Below are 24579 nucleotides of genomic sequence, written 5' to 3'. Positions count from 1 at the left end.
CCAAAACCGTGTACAAAAACGTAAAAATGACCATGACTGTGATTTTTTCATGGTCAGCCCCCCCCCCCTTTTGAAAACCATTCCGCGGCCCCTGAAGGGCGTGACAGGAGGGGGAGGGGGATCGGAGGATGGGGGAATGCATCCCCCAACTGTCTGGGTGTCCCCCCGCCCCCCCCCGCTTCCGCCGCCTATGGGGAAGAGACATATCGATCCCCCAATAATAACTTGAAAAAATTCTAATATGCAATGCAAATATGTGTTTTAAAAAGCATTGGGAAATACAAAAAAACAAACCTTTAACCCTTTTATTATACACTGGCTATTTTGCGAGCTTAAATTCCTGGGGGAATCAACGCCTCTCCCCCCACCCCCCCCCCTGATATCGGTCATGGTCCAATCAATTATAAAGGAAACATAATATAGCTGGGATACAGCTTGGCCAAGTAAATGTTTCACATAGGCCTACAACAACAAAATGAGATACTGTGTTTTTTCTAATAATATTTGTATATCCATTTTCCTGTGATGAAAGTGAATACTATAATCTGAAATTAGATTTAGAGCACATTTCTTTTACTGTTTTGCACCCTTTAGCTGGTTATAACTTGCCAAATAAAAATACGCACCGAGGTAATTGAATGATAAAATACATTATCTCATTCGTTCATTCATTTCATGCCTTATAAATTATTCCCAGTAAAGCAATATACTGCATGTTAAAAAGCTGGTATGCATGCATCTACAGAGTTATAAACATTTCACAACGTAGCATAAAAATAATAATGTAATCGTGGACGGAAATCTGTCCACGAAGGTATGAGGGACCAGTGCCTGTAGAATTTGACAAGCCCCCCCCCCCAAAAAAAAAAGATGGTTTTCACCCAAACTGTAAGGTCATTAAGTCCAAAAGGATTCTTTCTAATTTTTGTAAACATGGTCAGTAAAACTTCCATTAAAAACACTCAGGCACACACAATACATGCAGGACGGATATATATTTTAATTAAATCAGAAATTGTTAATTCACATTTTTTCCACTAATCTAAACATAAAGAGTTTTTAATATGCCCCTTTTTAAAGGACAAGTCCACCCCAACAAAAAGTTGATTTGAATAAAAAGAGAAAAATCCAACAAGCCTAACATTGAAAATTTCATCAAAATCGGATGTAAAATAAAAAAGTTATGAGACATTTTAAAGTTTCGCTTAAGTTCACAAATAGTAATATTCACATCCTGGTCGGCATGCAAATGAGGAGACTGATGACATCATCCACTCACTATTTCTTTTGTATTTCATAATATGAAATATGAAATATTCTAATTTTCTCCTCATGGTCAAGTTAAACAAAGATTAATAATCCTGGAATTAGCATCACTCTATGATCAAGACAAGTTGGTCCTTATAGTAAAAAAAAAGAAATATTGTATAATTCAAACAATGAAAAACAAAAGAAATAGTGAGTTTAGGGACATCATCGTCTGTCTCATTTGCATGTCACCGAGATGTGCATATCACTATTTTGTGAAAAAAAATAAGCGAAACTTAATAAACTGTCCCAACTTTCTTATTTTACATCCAATTTTGATGAAATTTTCAGCGTTATGCTCGTTTGATTTTTTTCTATTTATTCAACATTTTTCTGGGAAGGTAATGACTTTTAACGTTTCACTTATATGAAATCCCCATTCTAAATTATGTTGGATAGAATTTCATCAGCTTGTCGACTTCTGACGATTTTTAAAAACTAACTTCCTCATTATTTTTTTGTGAACATTCGATCGTGTATAAGTCGGTTCCCAGGCAATATCGTATAGAATGGTTGGTTGAATCATACATTTTAATTTGTCATCGATAATGGACAAGAAGCTGGGTGAAAAGTACTGTCAGCTTGATGCAAGGGTGCACTATGGGACTATTGCACATTTTCAGAAGTCGACAAATGGAAAAGTACTCCAGATATTGTTTTTTATTTCAGCACCTTAGTCTCTCAAAATGATAGCTATGGCGGATAGTTTAGTTACATCACGATTCATGTGTTTAATTTCTGTATTCTCTTCAAGATTAGTTTTAGAATGTTGTGAAAAGTGTGATTGATACCTGGAATTAATACTAAGATACCACAAATAAGATCAACGACAGACAAACATATAATCAACAGTTTATAGGATTTAAATTTAATAAAGAATTTGTCAAGTCGAAAACACCGTACACCAGCTTGTATACGTAAAATTTGTCGGCTTTTGATAAAGATCAAGTCACATGATCAGCACACTCAATATTTTTTAAGGTGGTAAAATCTGTCAATTATAGAACCTGGTACGAATATTCTGGTTGGTATCATCATGGACCAAGGTAACAACAAAATGCAAATTTACTTAGCATATGACAGCTTGAATGACGTAGTTTTTACTTTTTAGGTCGAATAAGTATTTTTAGGGGGCCTAGATCTAGAGTCGGACGTCGGGGCGGGAGTCGGGGATGCCCGGTTATTTCGGCCGGCCTAGCCGGAGGCGGGTGGCTGGCGCTGGCGGGAGAAGCAGCTGGTGTGTCGATGCCCTGGCCCTGACGTGCAGTGCAACGTACACACTATACTATAAATATATTGGCATTATCGTGATATTGGGAACCACCGTTCACTTCATACAGCAGCGCTTTATTCAGTCACACGCACGGTTCCCTATTTCCACCTCCATTCACTTTGTACACAAGTGCGCGTACACAAATCTACGAGTGGTTCCCAAAACCACGATTTGGCCAATATATTATACAGACAATTACTTGGATTTAGAGACATATAGCTGGAAGCTTATTTACCACTCGTCATTTACATGATGTAGGGTTGTCGCTGCATGGGGTATAGTGAGTGATTGTATTACCGACCGGCCTTGTATTACCGAACGCGCGCATCATATGCGTCAGAAAATAATCAAATACGCTCAAACCTTTGCAACTTCCTTCCAAAGGGAACTTAAATAGAAAAATGATGAAAAATTATCAAAAACACAATTTCGAAGTCTTTATATCCTCAAAACAATAAAATATGGTCAAAATAGCTAATGAGTGACTTTGTTGTTTTCCCAACTTTTCCCATAGAAAACACACGTTCGGTAATACGATACCTTTTCAAGTGACCAAAATATTTCACTTGCGAAGAGGGGTCCGATTGGAAGCTGATGTCGTAAAAATGAAAAACAATTTCGGCAAAATTTCTACATATTTATATTTTGTAGGTATTTGTGTATTTATGGTGAAAGTTTGGTGAATTTTATTGGAATAATGTGTTTGATATGATCAAATTCATGAAAAGTGTTCGGTAATACGATCCACTACCATATATTTAAATGGATGGGATTTCGCCGAGTCACACTTGCACTCGCGTATTGGCCAATCACGATGCTTAAAAACACAGAGCTTTTTTTATAATATACTTTTCACAACCTCTTTACTTCACTTTGACTTCAACACAGTTCTCATTATGCTTTCTAAAACTAGAGTACTGGCATGACTGGAATTGGAAACCAATTCAGGAAAAGAGTTTGACATGTTTGGGAAAATGGAAGATCGCTTTGCTAGCGTTCCCACTTGATCACATGAAAGTGGTTTTCAAAATCACTTAATGTAAAGCGATTTTGTTGCTATTGAAACACTTTCAGTGGGGTGACACAAATTTCGCGGGAAATTTGAAACTGCAGTGCAGTGTAGCGCGCTCAAAATGTGAGAAGATAGCTTCCTGAAGAGCGGTTGTGTCCTCGCGCCGAAACCAGTTTAACGAGGCAATCTTGAAAACTACATCTCAAGGTGGATTTCTGAACTGGTTTGGAAGATCACTTCAACTGTTCTCACTACACGTTAAAACTTAATTTCCACTAGGCCTAAACCACTCATTCAATGAACAAGGTTATGATATAAGGTTTGTTCTCAGTTATATCTCCATGTGTGGCAAAATAAAGGTGGCAATGTTTGGCTAATTTTCTCTTTTTGTTTGGGGCAAATGATTGATTTTTTTACACTGACAGTTTCCATTACACCTATTATTCATACAACTTGGCTCTTATTTAGATTTGATACTTTAAATCATTTTTTTCTTAATTAAAAATAGAGATCAAAAAATGAAAATTTTCTTGCCATATTACTTACTTCCAGGATACTGCCCAACTCCCCTAAAAGGGGTCAAACTTTCCACCAATAGAGGGCGTACACAAAAATATGCCCAAAATTCAAGTTTTTGAGCGCTCTGGTGAATACAAAAATTATTCCCAAGTTACTAATGAAAAATAAATTGCAACTGTACGGAAATTAGTAATTTTGGTCACAAAAGTGATATTTTAATGACTTTTTAAAGTGTGTGCTCTGGACAACATTGGCATACCATAGTCCTACCTGTAGATTCCCCACAGGCAGGGTGGTAGCAGTGAACAAGTGGCCTAAACTAGGTTCCAGTAAACTATCTTTTAGGAAGGTAGTGGCAACTGTGTCTTAGTTAGATCAGGCCTGAAAAGAAGAGGCCATTATTATCGGCAAGACAAAGAGCCTAGACTTGCTCAGTTGCTTTCTTGATTTTTATATAAATTAAATGGTTTGTTACTAACACAGTTAAATAAAGACTAGAAGTACATGTAAAGTCTAAGATTAAAACTAAGAAAATAGAGAGTAAGATGTTTGATGACACTGACTTTAATATTCCCTCCCGTCAGAAGTCATGTTATTTATAAATGGAGTAAGTAGGACAAAAAAAAAATAGCATTTCTGCTAAAATGCGTTGCCATGATATATTCTTTATTAGCATTATTATCACAGACATTACCCAAAACTTACCTCAAAATATCCTAAATAGTGAAAAATAAGGCTTAAATGTACTCCATAAAATTTGCCTGGAAATGCATGTAGCATGTTGTTTATCCCTATACTGTGTGGGCCGGTGGCTAAATATAGGCATTTTAGTCGTGATTGGTGGTGATTTTTTTTACCTGACTGCTAAGAAAGCATGAATGCTTGTAAGCAAGCAACCAGAGGACCGACGGCTTAAGGTCCTCTCCGAAGGACCTGGTACTGAGGATTAATGCCTTACCAAAGGGCACTAGCGCACCAAGTGGGAATTGAACCAGAGTCACTGGAATACGAATCCCTGCTCTACCGACTGAGCTATCGCGCCTCCCTTTTTTAAAGTCCTTATGCTGACCTAGCCTGTTTGAGCCTCTGAGAGGAGCCGTGGAAATGTCACATCAATTTGGCTGCCAGAAAATGTAAAGATGTCGCTTAGTTTAACTACATTGTTCACTCAAAATAGAAAAAGAAAATTTGAGGCCAACTCACCTATTGACTTTTTGGACACATGTCTACAGCACAAATCTAGTGTCATTGCCTAGCCTAAATAGAGTCTAGATCTATTATAGCAATTACCAGTTCTTTGAGTGAGATTGGGTAGATCTAGCGCAAGTTTGGGCAATAATTAAAGGACAAGTCCTCCCCAACAAAATGTTAATTTGAATAAAAAGAGAAAAATCCCATGAGCAAAACACTGAATATTTCATCAAAATTGCATATACATAAGAAAGTTATGACATCTTAAAATTTTGCTTAATTTCATGAAACAGTTACATGTATATGCACATTCATGCTAATAAAGAGACTGATGATGTCATTCACTCACTATTTTTTTGTATTTTATTATATGAATTGTGAAATATTCTAATTTTATCCTCGTTGTCAAGTGAAACAAAGATTAAATCCTACCTGAATATGTGGAATTAGCATTGTTTTAATACTAGAAATTTATATGGTTCAGTAAAGTTGTGAAGTTGGCCCTTATTGTCAAATCTGTAAAAAAAAATGAAGTATTGTATAATTCAAGTTAAAAAACAAAAGAAGTAGTGAGTGAGGGACATCATCAACTGTCTCATTTGCATGTCACTGAGTTGTGCATATAACTGTTTTGTGAAAATAAGCAAAACTTTGAAATGTCATAACTATCTTATTTTACATCTGATTTTAATGAAATTTTCAGCATTTTGCTACATTGTAGTTTGATTTTGCTCTCTCATATCAACATTTTTCTCGGATGGACTTGACCTTTAAGAAATAATGAGATCTATTAATTTTTTTTTTAGTTAGAATTCACCATGTTGTTACTCCTTTGTGTTTCAACATAACTCCAAATTTAATGAGAAATTCCTGTTCTTTTCCATATTTTTTAAAAATGGTAATGAGTGAATTTTTCTGTTGAGATATATATGAAAAATATTGGTATTGTGAAGGCAAAATTATGGTCATGGTAGGCCTATGTTTTGCATTTGGTGAATGTGTTTTGAAATGAACTTTATGAAAATAAAATGGTTGTGAGTCAATTTTTCTGTTGAGATATGATAAGAAGACTGCAGGAAAAACTATTGACATTGTGGCCCATATTCTGAAGTCAGTTTTATCGTAGACTGTGGTCTAACTCTGTGCTAATATGGGGGAAAGCCAAAAGTGTCAAAATTTGTATTAAGTTGTATGTTTCTTATGTTTACTGTGCTCTTTCCTGACTTATCGATGGTGAAGACAATCATCTAATTTACTTCCTAGATAATTATGAATGATTTGAGAGCCAAATGAGCTGATATATGATATCTCTTCTGTTGATTTATGTAGCAATTGGCTATCCATACTTAAACCACAACCTTAAGTTTAAGTTTAAACCTGACTTCAGAATACAGGCCTTTTTTTCAGATGATGGGTATGTGTTCAGATAATCTATTTTGTTTCATGTTTGTTGATATATAGGACAGCCAAAGAGTGTTCTAACTGAGATATCTTCCAATAAGAGCTTCAATGGCTTGCAGAAGGTGTTTTCACACGAAAGGTGAGTTTTTCCACTCCCAGTCTCGTTTATTTACTTGCAATTGACCAGATCATAGTATCCTTGTACAAAAAATGACTAAGTTTATTTCCTACAATGCTTCTCAATTCATAAAATCACTTCAAAATTGCACAATCGTCAGTCAAAAACAATGAAACAATAAATAGAAAAATGCTTACAAAAACAACGGATAGACAAAGTAAACAAAATGTCAACAGGTGGAGGGACAAACAAAGGCCTGAGGCCTATCAATGGCTTGTCCCCAACATTTAAAGATATCATAACTGGTGGGTGTTTCATAAAGCTGGTCGTAAGTTATTAAGAGACTGGTGATCCTTTCTTATATGCTAAACCATTGCCAATATATTATACCATTTACCACAAGAAAGGATCACCAGTCGTTCTTAAGGTAGCTCTTAACTTACGAACAGCTTTAGGAAACAGCGCTGATCATTAGTAAACAAACCAATAAGCAGACAATAAATCAAAATTTCATTCTATTCATGAAATAAAACTAGAATCGGGGGGGGGGGGGGGGGTATACGACTTGATCATATGAGTGCCTTTTTTAAAACTAGACAATGTGGGGCTAATTCTAATATCAGTATCTAAACAATTCCATAGCTTTGGACCAGTGAAAATAATCGTGGAACGAAAAAAACTCATATTTGAATTTAGGGATATTTCTATTTAGTTCATAGAACTTATGAGAAGCAATCATGAAACAGACCCACAAAGTTTCATGTAAACTCAAAGTGAATAGTGCCATCTTTATGTCAAGATGGGAGAATGACAGATCTAGATGCATTATATTGGTGGAAATTGGCTAGTACTCGCCTTTAACAGTACATACAGGTTAATTGCCGATTCCGCTCTATCTACATTCCGTTTGGTCTTATTCCGCATTTTCTAATCCAAATAATCTAAAACCAGTTCATCTACTTTACAGTACTAACTATTTGGTCTAGTTGTCATTAGCCCATTACCACTATGTAGAATCTCTGGATAGAAAAGCTTTAAAGTGATTGGTTAACATTGGTTTGACTTTAAAAAAATCTGAGCTACATGTAGAAGGTCACACTTGTCACCTGTGTCTGTGATATGTTACAAAAATGAAGCCCAGAAAAAAATTATTTAGTGCTTCAAAAATTGAAATATAAAGTGACCGGAAACACCATCTTAATTTCATCCCATACACCACTTATGTGTACTATTTAGGTGTCTATAAGACGCCTATTTACAAAATCGGGGTTTGCCTTGTAGTTTTACATGTAGCTTTTCATTCTCAATAATGGTTGTTTTCAGGGTTTATTAGTTCTAATACATGTACACCAGAGCTACCAAGTCTCACGCATTATGCGTGAGACTCAAGCATTTTGGACTCTTGTTCATCCCCTCAAATCTCTGTCTCACGCAACTATCACAGCCTATCCCCATATACATTGTACACAATGTCTGTGATCTCACTCAGATTCACAGAAAATCTCACACATAGCTGGTCTTTGAACTTTGCATCTCTGGTACACATGTTTCATCTTGGTTTGAGAATTTTTTAAATCGGCTGCTTACAAAGTTAAACAATACCTTTAATAGTAGCCTACCTATTTTGTGTAATATCCACTTTGTCTGACACCACCCAATCAACAGTACATATTATACATGAATATATGGTTATGTTTGTGAACCAAATTTTTATTTGACAAAGTAAAAAGTTATGTGGAAGAAATGGACATCAAACCTGTTAGGAATTGGACTACATTTACATAAGTAGGCTATTAAGTGGGTATGAGACTATTTAAAGTTTAGTGTAGACCAAACAGCAATTGGGCCAAATTGATAGTAGACCATATTGGTTGAATAACCTGTGTGGTTTTTTACTATCAGAGTAGTAGACCATCAAGTCTGCTGTGCAAACCCTTCACTCGAGTTAAGGGTCTGAACGTGCAGCCTACTATTGTGCCTTGTTTCCTGAAGGCGCTCTCGCTCAGGACAGCAAGTTTTGTATGTGCTAGTCTTTGCGTGGAGACACACTTGCTGATCAGAGTTTTAATCAGGGTCTGTGCCTGCAGACTGGTGCAAACCCTTCACTTGAGTTAAGGGTCTGAATGTACAGCCTACTCATGCCTTGTGTACTGAAGGCCCTGAATTGAAATAGCAAGTTTTGTACGTGCTAGTCTTTGTGCGGAGTCACATTTGCTGCTCAGGGTTTCAATCAGGTTCTGTGCCAGCAGACTGGTGAAAACCCTTCACTGGAGTTAAGGGTCTGAATGTGCAGCCTACTCATGCCTCGTGAAACAGCAAGTTTTGTGTGTGCTAGTCTTTGCGTGGAGACTTGCTGATCCGAGTTTTAATCAGGGTCTGTGCCTGCAGACTATAGACCATCTGCTTGCAGTAGACCAAGTGAATTCAGGGGCTACAGAATGGTTTTTAGGGTGTGGGGGGGGGTGTGACCATGCAACAATCACATTTAGATGGTATTTTTTTGTGCATGGTTTTAGACCACCCCCCCCCCCCTCTGGTTCCACAGCTCCTGTGAATATAAACCACATACTATGTGAGACCATGAATCTCATCTGTTGTATTTCTATATGAAATTTTAACCTTTTTAAGTTTCTTTCAATATCTTTATATCGCAGCTCAGAATGCGACTGCAAGATGACCTTCTCGGTCTTTCTTCCAAGCCAGGCTGAGAATGGACCATGCCCCACCCTCATATATCTCTCGGGTAAGCACACAAAGTAGACCACTCTCAAAGATCTTGCATTATCTTTGGCCCAAATTCACAGAGGTGTTCATTCTCATTTACTTTATTTTGAGTGGATATTTTTAATAAGGTAGCTTAGTGGGAACTTGTTACTAAGGTCAAAGGTCAATTAATGAGTCGACTTTTTATGTAAATTATTTATTCAAACAAATGGTGGACTCATTAATAAAAAATGGTGGAATTATTTTTATTGCTGTAACCTTAGTCACAAGCATAAATTCAACATTCTGTGATAAAAGCTTGCATTCATATTTGTTTGCCTTTTTGATATAGGCCGAATGATGATGATGATATGCACAGCATTTATATTGTGCCATATTTCTGTTAAAAAAACATTCATAGGCACAGGCTCATCCAATTAAGCTAATTGTTACACATCTGCTGAAATAAGTGAGCTTTGAGGGACTGAATTCAGTGTAATTGTGGATAGAAATCTGCATAAACCTTGTTTTGAAGCCAGAGGTTAGAACACACCTTTGGGAATTCAGCCATTGTGTTTGAATGAGACATTTCTGTACTTATTTCCTAACTGGAATGTGGCAAATGTTGTGGTTCCGGAAATTACCACATATGTTCTGTCATATTTTAATTCAATTTCAAGCATTCGTTTTTTCATGATTTTTCTCAATACTTTTCCCTTGGGGCAGTAATCAAAATATAACCAAGGTATCCTATTGTTTTATGTCCCCAAGAAAGAACTAATTTTAAAATCATCACCACAACTGGCATTTATCTTTATAATTGTGCAACGTTCATTGTATTTCTTCTCAGGGCTGACGTGTACAGATCAAAACGTCACAACCAAAGGCGGATTCCAGCGCTATGCCGCTCAGCATGGAATGATCGTTGTATGTCCAGACACAAGCCCTCGTGGATGTAACATTGAAGGAGAGGATGATTCATATGACTTTGGCTCCGGAGCCGGGTTTTATCTCGATGCCACCGAAGAGAAATGGAAGAAGAATTATAGGATGTACTCCTACATTACAAAAGAGGTATCAATGCTTTCTATATCTATAAATTTGATGCATTTGTTTTGATTTTATTTGCTCGAGTTGAGTTAAGTTGATTTGTTTGTGCTTGAAAATACTTCACTTTTATATGGTTTAATTTGATGTGATATGAATTGATTTGATTTGATTTGATTTATTTGGTTTTCTTTGAATCTGGTGAGTTGATTTGATGTGGTTTAAATTAATCAAAAATGAATAAAAATATTATATATCTTTTCTTTGGTTTGGTTTGCCTTGATTTGATTTTAGTGTGATTTTTTTTAAATTTGATATGATATGCTTGAGTTAAGGTTATTTGGTTTGTTTGGTTTGATTTGATGAGTATGATGTGATTTGATTCTGTCTGATTATATTTGGTTTGATTTGATTTGTTATGATTTGTTTTGTTTTGTTTTGAATTGGTTTGTTCAAGGTGATTTGATTATGTTTGGTTTATATTAATCAGTTTGATTTGATTAATTCTATTTGACTTGAATTTTTATTCGAGCTTCTTTGAATTCAATTGATTTAAATTGCTTTGATTTGATTTGATATGTCTTTTTTCTTTTGATTTTATTTGAATTTGAATTAATTTTATTTGGTCTGATATATAAGTATTATTTGATTTTTTATTTGAACTTAACCAAGATGAAACTGAACACTTCTTACTGAAATATGAAGAAGAGAAGATGACTACATAATAACTAACCGTCGTTATGTCATTGTTTAAGGTGACCTTTGTTGCATATTACAACCAGCTGTACTTGTGCAAACCCACTGTCATATAAATTGTGAATAGCGCCCCCTATATTATGTTCATGGACAGTGTTCAATAATGTGACTTACTTGCATGAATGGGTGTTCTCAAATCACATTATAAATGGGGGTCGTGATAAAAAATAAAATAACCATTATTAATAATCCACCTCTTAATTTTATGAAAAGCAGTCCTTCAGAGATTCTATGATGCCCATGAAATATACTGGTGCCGTAATCATTATTGGCCTTGTGAATAGGAATATTACATTGTACCAAACACAAAGATGAATATTATATGATTTTTCCCTTTTTCCATCTTAAAGGAAACTAAAACCCAGGAAGAGAAGCAATCCTATTGGAAAGAGTAAAATTAGAGGAACAATTTTTAAAAAGTTTCATCAAAATCGGTTATGAAATAAGTAAGTTATGGATCTTTAAAAAGTCTTGTCGTACTTTCTATGGGGATCCTCAAATTGGCAAACATGCTTCAAAATGGCTGATTTTGTGGACAACTCTCCATTTGTTTTCTACACAAATTTTCAGATTTTCCCCTTTATTTTACATATTTCACATTATCTCCTCCTGATCTTGACATATGTAGTGTGAATTATATTTTCCCATGACATATGTTGTGCTTAAAAGGAGGCAAAATGCAATTTGAAAGATAATGAGGAAAATCTAAAAATTTGTGTAGAAATCAAATGGAGAGTTGTCCACAGAATCAGCCATTTTGGAGCATGTTTGCCAATTTGAGGATCTCCATAGAAAGTACAAGAGTTTTCAAACTTCCATAATTTGCTTATTTCATAACCGATTTTGATGAATTTTTTTTCAAATTGTTCCTCTCGTTTTACTCTTTCCAATAAGATTGCTTCTCTTCTTGGGTTTTGGTTTCCTTTAAATTGAAAATTAATAGCTATGAAAAGTAAACAAAATCGTATTTGGAAAAGTCCTGTCTTGGGACAGCTACTTGACTTCTACATAAAGATTTTCACATGCATGTGTTGAATCAATAAGGGTATCTTTGTAGTTTTTGAAGCAATGTGATCACATGTGTGCACATTAGTTAGGGCTTGATGATCTTATCTAAAGATATCTTACATTGTGTTCTTTTCAAATATTTACACTGAAATTTACTGGAAATCATGAAGTTAATACATGTATCTCTCAGCTTATCTCCCTATGTGCTGTGATTAATGCAATATACATCTTACTGGCATTTCAGTTCCTATTGCAGAAAAACTTGCGTTTCGTTATAAATGCCAGTTATATGGATTTCAAAGTGAGCTTGAACAGAATCCAATATTATAGTTTAGTTTACTCAATGTTGTAGGACTAAGCCTGTTCATTGATCAAAGTAGAATGTCTATTGCTGCTCTCCTTCAGACAAAATTAAATGCACTATTTATGTTGGCAGGGGTATCATAGACAGCAAAAATTCCATGAAAAACACACGAAAATAAAAAATCACTCAAAATCATAGGCAATCTTCTCCCAATGCTTATCCAGTCTATTCTTAAATGCAATCACTGAACAAACAGTAACTACATCTTCTGGGAGACTGTTCCACACATCCAGTATGGCGAATAATTTTCCATCCAAGACCAAGTGTTTGTTTGTATTAATAATACGGACTGATTCTAGTAGTGTGTAATTGCTGAGCAATGTGCAAAATAGGCATGGCATTCCAGCAATTTTTTAGGTCTTTTTCCAAGCTATAATAATACACTGCCCCACATATGCGTATATGTGTTGGTGATCGTAAGTGTGATGAAGATTTTCAATTTTCAGAATATATTACTAGATGTAAATGCATAAGATATATTTTTTCATAAAATCAGACAAGGGTAATTGACTATTACCAATCTTGTGACGAGACTTGCAAGGTATATTCTAAATGTCCAAAGCCCTGGCCTTCATTTCGGGTCAATAACATTTAGTCAAGTACATAGAATTATCCCAAGTCACAAAATAAAGTTAGATGGCCATTTTATTTCAAAAATCCTAATTGTAAATTAAAAGACACTTTAATTCAAACGTGATACAAATCGTAGTCAATAAAACACCTAATAATACACAAATTATTTTTGCTTACATGTATTTAGCGAAAATAAATAAAATTTTAAAATGAAGTCTATGCACATATATATATTCAAAATTTGTCATAAAATCTCGCAACTGTGTAGCAACGACAAAACATTTCATTTATTTCCATTTTCAACTTACCGGTATACAAAAGTTTTTTTTCCATGCATCTTGAAACATAATCAAGTAAGGAAAATTCATATGTACTCTGTACTGGTACAATATAAACAAGACAACCATACATTGATACAAACAGGTTGGAAATGGATGAGGCTGCTAAACATAAAGTGTAAATGTACTTACCTTACTTAGCACGATTTTGTCCACACCTGTGGACTTTCTCCCAGCCAATTGATTTAGCCAACAATGGCGGCTCTCTCCTCTGTCTCAGGGTTTCGGGATCTTGATCCATGAAGGAGTACTTTCCCAATAGCAAAGATGCCATTTTTTAGATATAGTCGAACCCATCAATATCTGCTGCTCAGGGTTTTGGATCTTGAACATTGAAGAAGTACTGTCTGAAAAGGAAAGTTGCTGTTCCAGAGATCTAGTCAAACATGTCTCAGTGGCAACAAACATTTGTTGCTTTCTACTTTCTCAGGAATGTTTTTTAAATCTTGAACCTTGAAGAAGTACTGTCCCCAAAAGCAAAGATGCTGTTCTAGATGTAGTAAAAATCTGTTTTCAGTGGCCATTAAAATTTGCTTCCCTCTGCTTTCTTAGGGCTTGGGGGATCTTGAACCTTGAAGAAGTACTGTCCAAAAAAAAAGGAAAGTTGCTGTTCTGCAGACATAGTCAAATCTTTGTCAGTGGCCACCAACATTGGCTGCTCTCTATTTTCTCAGGTTTTTCAGATCTTCAGCCTTGAAGAAGTACCTTCCCAAACAACAAAGATACTGTTCTGGAGATATCCTCAACCTTGTCTCAAGGTACATGGTGATAACCTGCCTCCAGTGGTTACCAAAAATATCCCATGATACAACCTGTCTATAAAGACTACCTGTATCCAGATGCCACTTATTTGCATGGATGTCCCTCTCTTGGGTATCTTTGGTGCAGGAGGAGGCACCAAGTCTTGAACGACAGACAACGTCTTACGTCGCTCCCTGATGATCAAGGCTGTCTTCTGCAATGCCCATATCTGTAATCCATGTTCAAGATCGTCTGGGTCTCGGTAACAAGTTTGTTGTTTTTTTCCCAATGGGTTGAGTCGTTATCTAAGAGATGACCTCGTGTTTGCGACCAGATTGTTGGTTTAACCAGATGCAGGATTTTTGTTCAATTGATGTACAATCCGCCATGGAGTGCAGCCACACCAACGAGACAGACTCCAAATTGACCAATGTTATGTCATTGGAAATAACGTAATAGCTTCGCTAGGTCTAAAGTAATTTTTTCTGGTGTGACATTGGCATTCAGAATAAGAACCAAAGTTGGCCATGAAATGACCCTAGTTGTTAATGAATAATCAAAGTCTATCCATCAGGAAATTAATCCCCTTTTAATCCATCTCTGAAGCTATTCTGGCCAGGGGGTGTTTCATACAGGGGTATCATTGATTTGAATCTGTTCTAAATCTGATGTCGTGTTTGATGTTACATAATTTGATGCAAGACGGTAGATAGAAGCAGTGTGCACTGTATTCTGATTTGCCTGGTTAATGTCCAGAGTATTTGTTTGTTGAATAAACAATTTGTTTTTCAGTTGGGATGTAGGCATGTAGCAATTTGTAAGCTATACAGTCTGGTTTCATGTGTTATTCTTGCTTCTGTTTTAAGCTTCATGATTTATACAGATAATTCATTCCATTTTTTTAAAAAAGTTTTCTGCAGTCCACCATTATACATTGTTAGTACACGTTTGTGTCTTTTATCCTCGTATTCTCTCATTTTCTTCCTTATGCATGATAATGTACAGTACATCAGCACCTTGCATCTGGGTCCATGATATTTGCTCCGCTGCAAATTCCACTCATTAAAGGACAAGTCCACCCCAACAAAAACTTGATTTGAATAAAAAGAGAAAAATTCAACAAGCATAACATTGAAAATTTCATCAAAATCGGATGTAAAATAAGAAAGTTATGACATTTCAAAGTTTCGCTTCACTTCACAAAAACAGTTATATGAACGAGCCAGCTACATCTAAATGAGAGAGTCGATGATGTCATTCACTCACTATTTCTTTTGTTTTTTATTGTTTGAAATATGAAGTATTTTGATTTTCTCGTCATTGTCATGTGAAATGAAGTTTCATTCCTCCCTGAACACGTGGAATTCCATTATTTTAACATTTTGTGCTTCAGGCAAGGAGGTCTTAATCGTCAAATTCGTAAAAATTGAAATATTGTATAATTCAAACAATAAAAAACAAAATACTATCCCAATCCTAAACCTAAAATAGTGAGTGAGTGACATCAATTCTCCCATTTGGATGGAACTGGCTCGTTCATATAACTATTTTGTTAAAAATAAGCGAAACTTTGAAATGTCATAACTTTCTTATTTTACATCCGATTTTGATGAAATCTTCAGCATTGTGCTTGTCTGATTTTTCTCTATTGAATCAAATCAACATCTTTCTGAGGTGGACTTGACCTTTAATAGAATGACCAATTTCAACACTAGATTTAACAGTATACCCTATCATAAACCTAACCCAAAACCTAACATAAGACCATATTGCAACCCTAACCCTAAACCTATATCTTAGACGAAATTAAGCCCAGAGCAATTGTCGCCGGAGCAAATGTCGTGTCACCTTTCAACCAGGTCATGTCTTGGGACCCCATGGACCGATTCTCATCATGTTTGGGTTGTGGGGGTTTTTCATGCAAAAAGTGAAAATATATGATGCTGCACTTCGGTACTCTATAGGGGAAATGTGACTACGCCATTAATAAATTCACAGGATCACCTAAATTGAAAAAAAAAAGTCGCTTATTAAGTGAAAAAAATGTAAGTCAGAATAGATATTGAACATTCAATGGATATGAAATTGATTCTGAATATGATTCTGGATCATTTTTCCTCATTCTTCTTATCAATTATATGTGCTTAATTTCTCTCGCACTCACGCTGGTAACCAATCAGATTCGGCTATTTCTGTAGCTTTTAACAGACGTCATGATTCTGATGATTCTGATATACTTGACCCCTTTTAAAAAGAAACGATATATTTCTCAAAACAGGAATTTTTCAGCAGTATATTAAAATTGGCTTATCGATTATTGTAATGTTCCTCTATTCTCTTTTCTTTGTACAGCTGATTCAAGTGATTGCGGAGAATTTCCCCATTAATCCAGAGAAGCTTGCAATAACTGGCCACAGGTTAATATCTACTTTCTTTATTTTTTCTTTCTATTAGAATCATTCAGGAATGTCAATATGTAATACTATGGTATTCGTACCTGTTGAAGGCGGTTTATTTTTAATTCGTCTAATGCCCATTAGTCCGATTGCCAATTCGTCTACTATCATTTGGTCTACCATCAGTTTGTCCACTCACCACATGGTCTATTTTCATTTAGTCTAATGCCATTCCTTCTAATAACCAGTTGGTCCAATAGCCATTTAGTCCACATACCATTTGGTCTAATTCAGAGCTACCAAGTCTCACGCATTATGCGTGAGACTCACGCATTTTGGACTCTTGTTCATCCCCTCAAATCTCTGTCTCACGCAACTATCACAGCCTGTCCCCATATACATTGTACACAATGTCTATGATCTCACTCAGATTCACAGAAAATCTCACGCATAGCTGGTCTTTGAACTTGGCATCTCTGCTAATTGGACTAAGTGTTGAATTGTGCAAAATGAAGGAAAATGAAATGGATATTAGACCAACTGGTTGTGAGACGAAATGGTCATAGATGAAATGGTGATTAGACCAAGTGATGATTGGACCAAATGGTTGTTAGACAAACAGTTGATGGATGGAATGGCATTAGACTACCAGTAAATGAAAGTAGACCATGTTGTGAGTGGACAAGTTGGCAGTACACTAATTGGCAATTTACCGTTGGGGACAGGGCCCATGGGTCCGTTTGATAAAGCCATTCGCAAGTTAAAGGGGAATGAAACCTTTGAAACAAATAGGCTTGTGTAGAAACAGAAAAATCAAATAATAAGAATGAAGAAAGTTTGAGAAAAATCAGACAAATAGTGAGAAAGTTATGAGCATTTGAATATTGCAATCACTAATGCTATGGAGATCCTCACATTGGCAGTGAGACAAGGATGTGTGAAGTCACTGATGAACAACTTTTCCTTGGTGGACTATAAAATACCCTCAAAATGTCTCTTTTTGCTTTTTCTTATGATGATACAAACTCTTTATCCATGATGTATTCTTAAAAAATATGTATTACATGCCCTCATGTAGAAAGAACAGTATGATTACTGGAGAGATGTGATAAAAGAGGCAATTCAAGTGAAATATATACTAAAGTAATGGGGAGAGTTGTTCACAAGTGACATCACACATCTTTGTCGCATTGCCAATTTGCTATCCCCATAGCATTAGTGATCGCAATGTTCAAATGCTCATAACTTTCTCATTGTTTGTCCAATTTTTCTCAAACTTTCGTTGATCTGTTTCTTTGATTTTTCAGTTTTCACACAAGCTATCTTGTTTCAATGGTTTCATTCTCCTTTAAGATCAATTTGAGAACGACTGGTGATCCTTTCTTGTGGTAAATGATATACATAAATTACACCATTAAATGTTCATTAGTGATTATTTAAAAAGTTCACCAGTCGTTCTTAATGTCACTCTTAACCTACGAACAGCTTTGTGAAACTCCCACCCAGAGTGTATGGAGTCTCTAAAGCGTTGATAGGGATTTTATTGATGTTTATTAAAAGTCTATATTAAATCAAATATATATTTCTTCAAGCCTTCATGCAACAATCACTAACAATCTGTTTTCAACCTTGGTTTTGGAGGAATTGTTCTGTCTAATATACTCTGTGCTATTGAAAGTAGCAATAATAAACCAAATACTGACACTGAATGTGCTATAAAGTGGAAATACTAAACTAAATAATAAGTTGCCAATTTAAGAATTTTGATTGTTGCATAAAACTTTTGCTGTAAATAAACTCCAGCAAATAACAAAAACTCTGACCCCCCCCCCAAAAAAAAATTGGTATAGTTTTTTCTTTTAAGCAGCAGGCCGCATGTGTGAATGGAAAAAATATCTATGACACCATTTAATAATGTAAAAAAATCAATATTGTAATTTTATCTTTCCATCGTGTTGCAATTTAAGATCTTAGTGATTTTCAGGTGAACACATTACCTAGGGGCTCTGGGTGAGTTTGCCCCATAAATGCTCAAAAGAGCCTTGGAAAATTAAAAGAGCCCCCAAATTCCCCATTTTTTTTTTTTTTTTATTTATTTCCATATTCAAATATAAAAACATACATAATCAGCAAATCACAAAAAAGAACACATTTCACATAAAAATATTACAAAGATAAATATGGTTACAAATTTAAGAGAGAAAAAAGGGGGGGAAATACATGCAAAAAATACATTACAAATTGAATATGGAGGGAATACCAAAAGCCACAAGGGCTTATCGAGGGTATTCCCCAAAATATAGAATTTAAAAAGGGACAGATAGGAAGTATGGGAAAAAGAAAGATGTGAAAGACAAGCTAGAAAGAGAGAAAGAGAAAAGATAGATAGACATGCAGCATATTACAGGTCATTATGCAGTAAGTAAAATTTATATTTTCATTCACTGCAAGGTTTAAAGCTTATCAAAATTTTCAGATTTAAGCAATCAGTTGTGAAAAGAAGCCAGCGAAAAAACCAAAAAGGAATAAAAAATAACAATTTTTTGCTTAATGATTATATATATATTTTTTTACCACTGCATCTTTCTCTTTCAGCATGGGAGGACATGGAGCTTTGACCATTGCACTTAAGAACCCTCATATCTTCAAGGTAAATATATTTCCAATCTAATAATGTGTTCTTCATTATCTATGGAGTGCTTCATGGAACTCTTTGTACTATTACCAATGACTTTACAATACTATGGAGTGCCAAATTGGGGCACCTGAAAAATTTTCCTCATCCTAAGGTGAAGGTTTAATGTAACTATAAGTCTAATAATCTTAATTCAAATTTGGCAAAATATATATTTTGGCATTATTCAAACTGTCAACTCTTAATATGCCAGATGAATTACAGTTCTGTAGGATTATTTTGTCCACTGCAGAATGTAAACAATGATGTTAATTGCTGAGCTGAGAGAGAGAGCGACTGCTGGCTGCTAATTGTTGTGGAAATTATGGGATGATATAAAGACATCTTAGAAATTCCTATATGCATATTTACATACTAGATAAGAATATGCTGAAAATTACCTAAATATCTTCCAAAAGTTTGATTTCTGTGAATTTCACAACAGGATCTGGAAATGTATACTTGTGAGTTTCCAGAACCCCTTTTGAAAAAAAATCGCAAAAAGCAATAGAATTTTGAGGATTTACTTTTGACCCATTTTAGAGCAAAAAACAAAAATCACAGAAGAGGTTTGTTACATACATGGTGTTTACCAGTGGCATAGGCAGAATTTTTGAAAGGGGGGGGGTTCAAGCTGAATGAAATGTTAACAACCAAAAAGAAAAATAATAAGGCCTTCACCACCAGGTTTAGGTTGTTTCCTACCCCAAAAAAATTGACAAGCAAAAAAAAGTCTTCAAAATTTTTAGGGGGGTTTCAGGTATCAAAATAAATAAAGGGGGGTTTTGTACCCCTGTAACTCTCCTCCCCCTTCGTATGCCACTGGTGGTTACAGAATAAGATAGTATTTATGTTTTTAAATGTCCTGTCTGCCCGTTTGAATAAAATCTGTCAGATACAAAGAAATAAATAGATTACATTGAAAATCTTGTAGTTCTAATCATGTCTTGACTTTTTCGATGCTCTTTTGCAGTCTGTATCTGCCTTTGCGCCAATCTGTAATCCCATCGACTGCCCATGGGGACAGAAGGCCTTCAAGGGTTACCTAGGACCAGATGTTAACACTTGGAAGGTATGATATTGTAATGATTATGATGATGGTAATATTCTACAATATTAATGCAGATGAGTGCCCAAGTCGAAATTGTTATGATTACAGAAATCAGTATGACTTGGCGAAATTAAACTTGGAAGAGATAAATAAACATGCTTTGAGCACTCAGTATGGTGTGAAAAATAGCTTCGACTTGACCAAAATTTAAGAAGGTCAACTTATGTAGACTTTCGTGTAATACTATAATAATGATATAATAATAATAGTAATACTGTAATACTTTAATACTTTGTGTAATGATATTACTTGTTTCTAAGTGATGGCAATATAAGTACACTTGTACATATGCACTAATTCTAATCTGCCTTAAAGAGAAATGCCAGTAGTTGCAGTAAACACTGATTTCATGCGAAAGTCTGTAAAACCAGGCTTAATTGTCAGAATATCATCGAGGATTTAGATCTGGTACAGTTACATAAACTGAACTTTGTGAAATCTTGAAATCTACGCAGAAAAATGTTCACAGTGGAGATCACCAACACAGATAGGCACACGTGGGACAGTGTATTAATATTGCTGGAATAAAGACCCGACGGAAGTGACCGAATCCGTGCTTATTTTGCTTATTTCTCAGCAATTACACAATTTCTTCCAGAATCCTTTGGCACATATTTTTTATTCATACAAACAGACACTTGGGTGGTCATTATATTAGATTCTGTCAAAAGTCATTTTGAGATCGTTACCAAAACTGGAATTTATCTTTAAGTGTGGCATTTGTGAATAGTTGCACATGCCTTTAAAGAATTTCTTACTAGTTCTTGGGTCTGATGTACTTAAGAAAGCTACATGAGGCACAAGTCAGTGAATTGGTACATGGTTAAAACCAATCGCACACCTTACATAGCGACATATTGAATGAATGAGTTAATGGATGGAGAGATCGATGGATTAATACATGAACGAATGAATGAACAAATGAATGAATGAAAGAATTAATTATCAAATGTATGATAATGAATTAAATTGGTGATGGAGTCCTCAACCCTTATCAATTTCGCAGAATTTGAAATGTATTACATATTGCATCCACTTCTTTTAATGTTTGCATTTTATAGTATTACTTAATGTATCATTCATTGATGATCATCTAGGAATACGATGCATGTGAGCTTGTCAGGAGCTACGATGGGCCGCCAAGAGAGATCCTCATTGATCAAGGGAAAGGCGATAATTTCTACACTCAAAAGCAACTTCTTCCTGAGAACTTTGTAACGGCTTGTCAAGCCAGTAACACAGCATGCATCATGAATCTACGTGAGGTAGGTGTATTCTATTGTATTTCATAAGAAATGAATTTGTAGAAGGAAGATTCAGTGTTTTTGCCTGTTTACTGGCACAATCGTTTACCCTCTAGCTAGTATTGTATGATAGTAGTAGTAGCGGAAGCGTTGTGGTGTAGCGGTTCTGATTCTCGCCTTGTAATCAGAGGGTTGTGTGTTCAAATCCCACCATGGCCTAGCATCCTTTGGCACGGCGTTAATCCACACTTTGCCACTCTCCACCCAGGTGTTAAATGGGTACCCGGTAGGATGTGAAAGCCTATATGTAGTATGCCTAGCAATTGAGTCTTGGAACTCTTGTTGGAATGCTCCCCAGGGAGTGGAGAAGGTGCATACATTGTATACGGGCATGCAAGAATCCGATGACCGTGGTAATCGTCTGTGAAGCGCTTAGAGACGTCGTTCCGATGTATTAAGCGCTATATAAATGCGGAATATTAGTAGTAGTAGTAGTAGTAGAAGTAGTAGTAGTAGTAAATGTCATATATTCTTTGCCTTCATTGTTAAATTAAGATTAGCTTTATGCTCCTTTAAATGGCAAGAGTTTTATTTTCATCATCTTTGTATCACTTTACATTTGTTGACTTGATGTTTTTTGGTAACCCCGCCATTATCCACTAATTTCATATATTTCCTACCTCAATTTATCAATTACAGGGGTACGATCACAGCTACTATTTCATCTCAACATTCATGGAGGATCATATCAAATTCCACATTCAACACCTGTGATGACATCACCTTGTTGCCATGGGAACATTTCTTTGTCAAATAACAGGAATGCCCTTTTTCAGACAAAAATCTGAATTCAGACTCCTTTCAACATATTTTTTCGGAAAGGGGTCATTCTAGATGATTTCAGAGTTTTTAATCAATTCTAAATGGCATTCCGAAGTAAAGGGAAGAGAACAAGGTTAGATAGCTTACTGATTCTGAAACTGGAAATTTGTAGAGTGATTTGCTCACAATGTCACATGTGAAGCTTGAAGTACATCTCTCTGATCTGATTGATGATTTCATCAAATCGACTGGTTTTAAGAACTGCTCCAATCAAAATTGGAGGTCCCTGTCCCATGAAACAGTAGTTATCCTGTCTTCAATAGTAGCAAATCAAAATGAAGATTTACACTTGTGAAGATTAAGTATAATCTGATTGATAATTTCAGGAAATCGACTGGTTTCGAGAACTGCTCCAAGTAAAACTGGAGGGCCCAGTTGCACAAAAAATTAGTTATCCCAACATCAGTGGTTACACTGCTAATCAGCCAATTGAAATAAGATTTCCATGATAGCTATGGTTGAAGGCAAAGTTATCCTGGTCCATGTATCACCCAGGTTTATGTATGAACATACATTTTATTCAAGCAGGCTCATGTATGAATTTTTTATAGTAATAAAGCACATCATGGGATGTTGCTTTGCTGAATAAGTACAAATATTGTTTTTAGATAATGTGTGTGGTGATTTATGATGCAAAAAGAAAGAAAAGCTGAGCTATTTTATATTTAAGCGAACAAATTCATTTTACGATTTTGATCATTGTAGATATTTACATTATAGCCCCAAATCCAAAATAGGGTTTTCATCCGTATAGAGAGGGCTTATACATACGGTTTTCACCTAATTAGGCATCAATGAAAGCACATTGTGCCTTTGAAGGACATAGGATCACATTTAATGTATGAGGAAAGAATGAATCACTCCCATGTGCTTGTATCCAGTATTTATCTAATAATAAAAATCAGTATTAAGTATATACTTTATGCTTCTGTGAAGCGCATGGTAGGTCCAATGAAGGAGCTTTGATTTCACAATGCTGTTGCTAAATTTAGATGAGTTGATATTTTACAGATGTTCAACTTTGCCTGTCAGAGTTTGGCTTGAGAATTTGCTGGATGAGTGCTTTTAGCTATTCCCATACTTCAGTTCAATGCTGATGGCAGCATTTCTGGGGGATGGGGATAATCAGTATATTTCATCAAGCTTTACGGTGTGGTCGTAACCTGTTCTTCAAAGTTAGATTGTCTTGTATACTTTAATGCAGTATTTAAGTTTTAATTCAATTTGGACATCATTATTGGATTATAGATTATAGTTTAATATGTGACCAGTAAATCCATTTGATTCTTAAATTGTTACAAAGTTTATGGAAATCTTACACGCCTGCAACCATTATCATTTATATGTTTGTTTTTAGCATGTGCCTTAGCTTTGAGCCTAGCTTAAAATGTATTGTGGATATCATATGATACTAGTTGATCTGAAAAGGAAATGTACTCCTTAATCATACATTTTGAGGGAGAGAATTAACTTAAAAAGTAGTTTAACCTTAACTTCATCTAATAAATTTTAGAAATTGTCAATATAATTTCGATTTGAGTGAAAGCATTTCTAGAAAAAAATATGATTTTCATATTTTTCTTTGATTTCATTCAAATTTGGACCCTCCACAATTTTTTTTCCATTGAAACAATTTTGAATCTTACACTCAACACTACACATTGAACTCAAATTCATTTGCAACTGATTCGTAATGTACATGTATATGGGTTACTAGGATGAATTATCATGTAAGGTATGATAATGTTTGTGAATCATGATGTTCATGAATTTTCCAATAAAATTATTATAAAAATCAGAAACACCACTGTCTCAAACTTCATCTGATTGTGCCACCTTAATTCAAATACTTTCCTGGTATTATCAAATTGTGAATTATGAAGTAGGGTAAAACGAAAGAGGTAATGGATGATAGAGGGA

General features: G+C 35.3%; 1 protein-coding gene across 1 annotated transcript; it reads left to right on the top strand.

Moving 5' to 3' along the window:
- The first annotated feature begins 2242 nt into the window (after window positions 1-2242).
- On the top strand, window positions 2243-24448 carry LOC121429863 (S-formylglutathione hydrolase-like). The gene is made up of 9 exons (XM_041627120.1): window positions 2243-2354; window positions 6765-6843; window positions 9477-9565; window positions 10376-10599; window positions 16705-16769; window positions 19344-19398; window positions 20396-20494; window positions 21631-21798; window positions 22477-24448. The coding sequence occupies exons 1-9, from the start codon at window positions 2345-2347 to the stop codon at window positions 22549-22551; spliced, it is 864 nt and encodes a 287-aa protein (XP_041483054.1). The 5' UTR covers window positions 2243-2344; the 3' UTR covers window positions 22552-24448.
- The last annotated feature ends 131 nt before the right edge of the window (window positions 24449-24579 follow it).

The sequence above is a fragment of the Lytechinus variegatus genome, chromosome 16 (genome assembly GCF_018143015.1).
Source record: "Lytechinus variegatus isolate NC3 chromosome 16, Lvar_3.0, whole genome shotgun sequence".
Lineage (NCBI taxonomy): Eukaryota > Metazoa > Echinodermata > Echinoidea > Temnopleuroida > Toxopneustidae > Lytechinus > Lytechinus variegatus.
The sequence above is the reverse complement of the archived record's forward strand: the minus strand, read 5'-3'. Positions and strand labels throughout refer to the sequence as shown.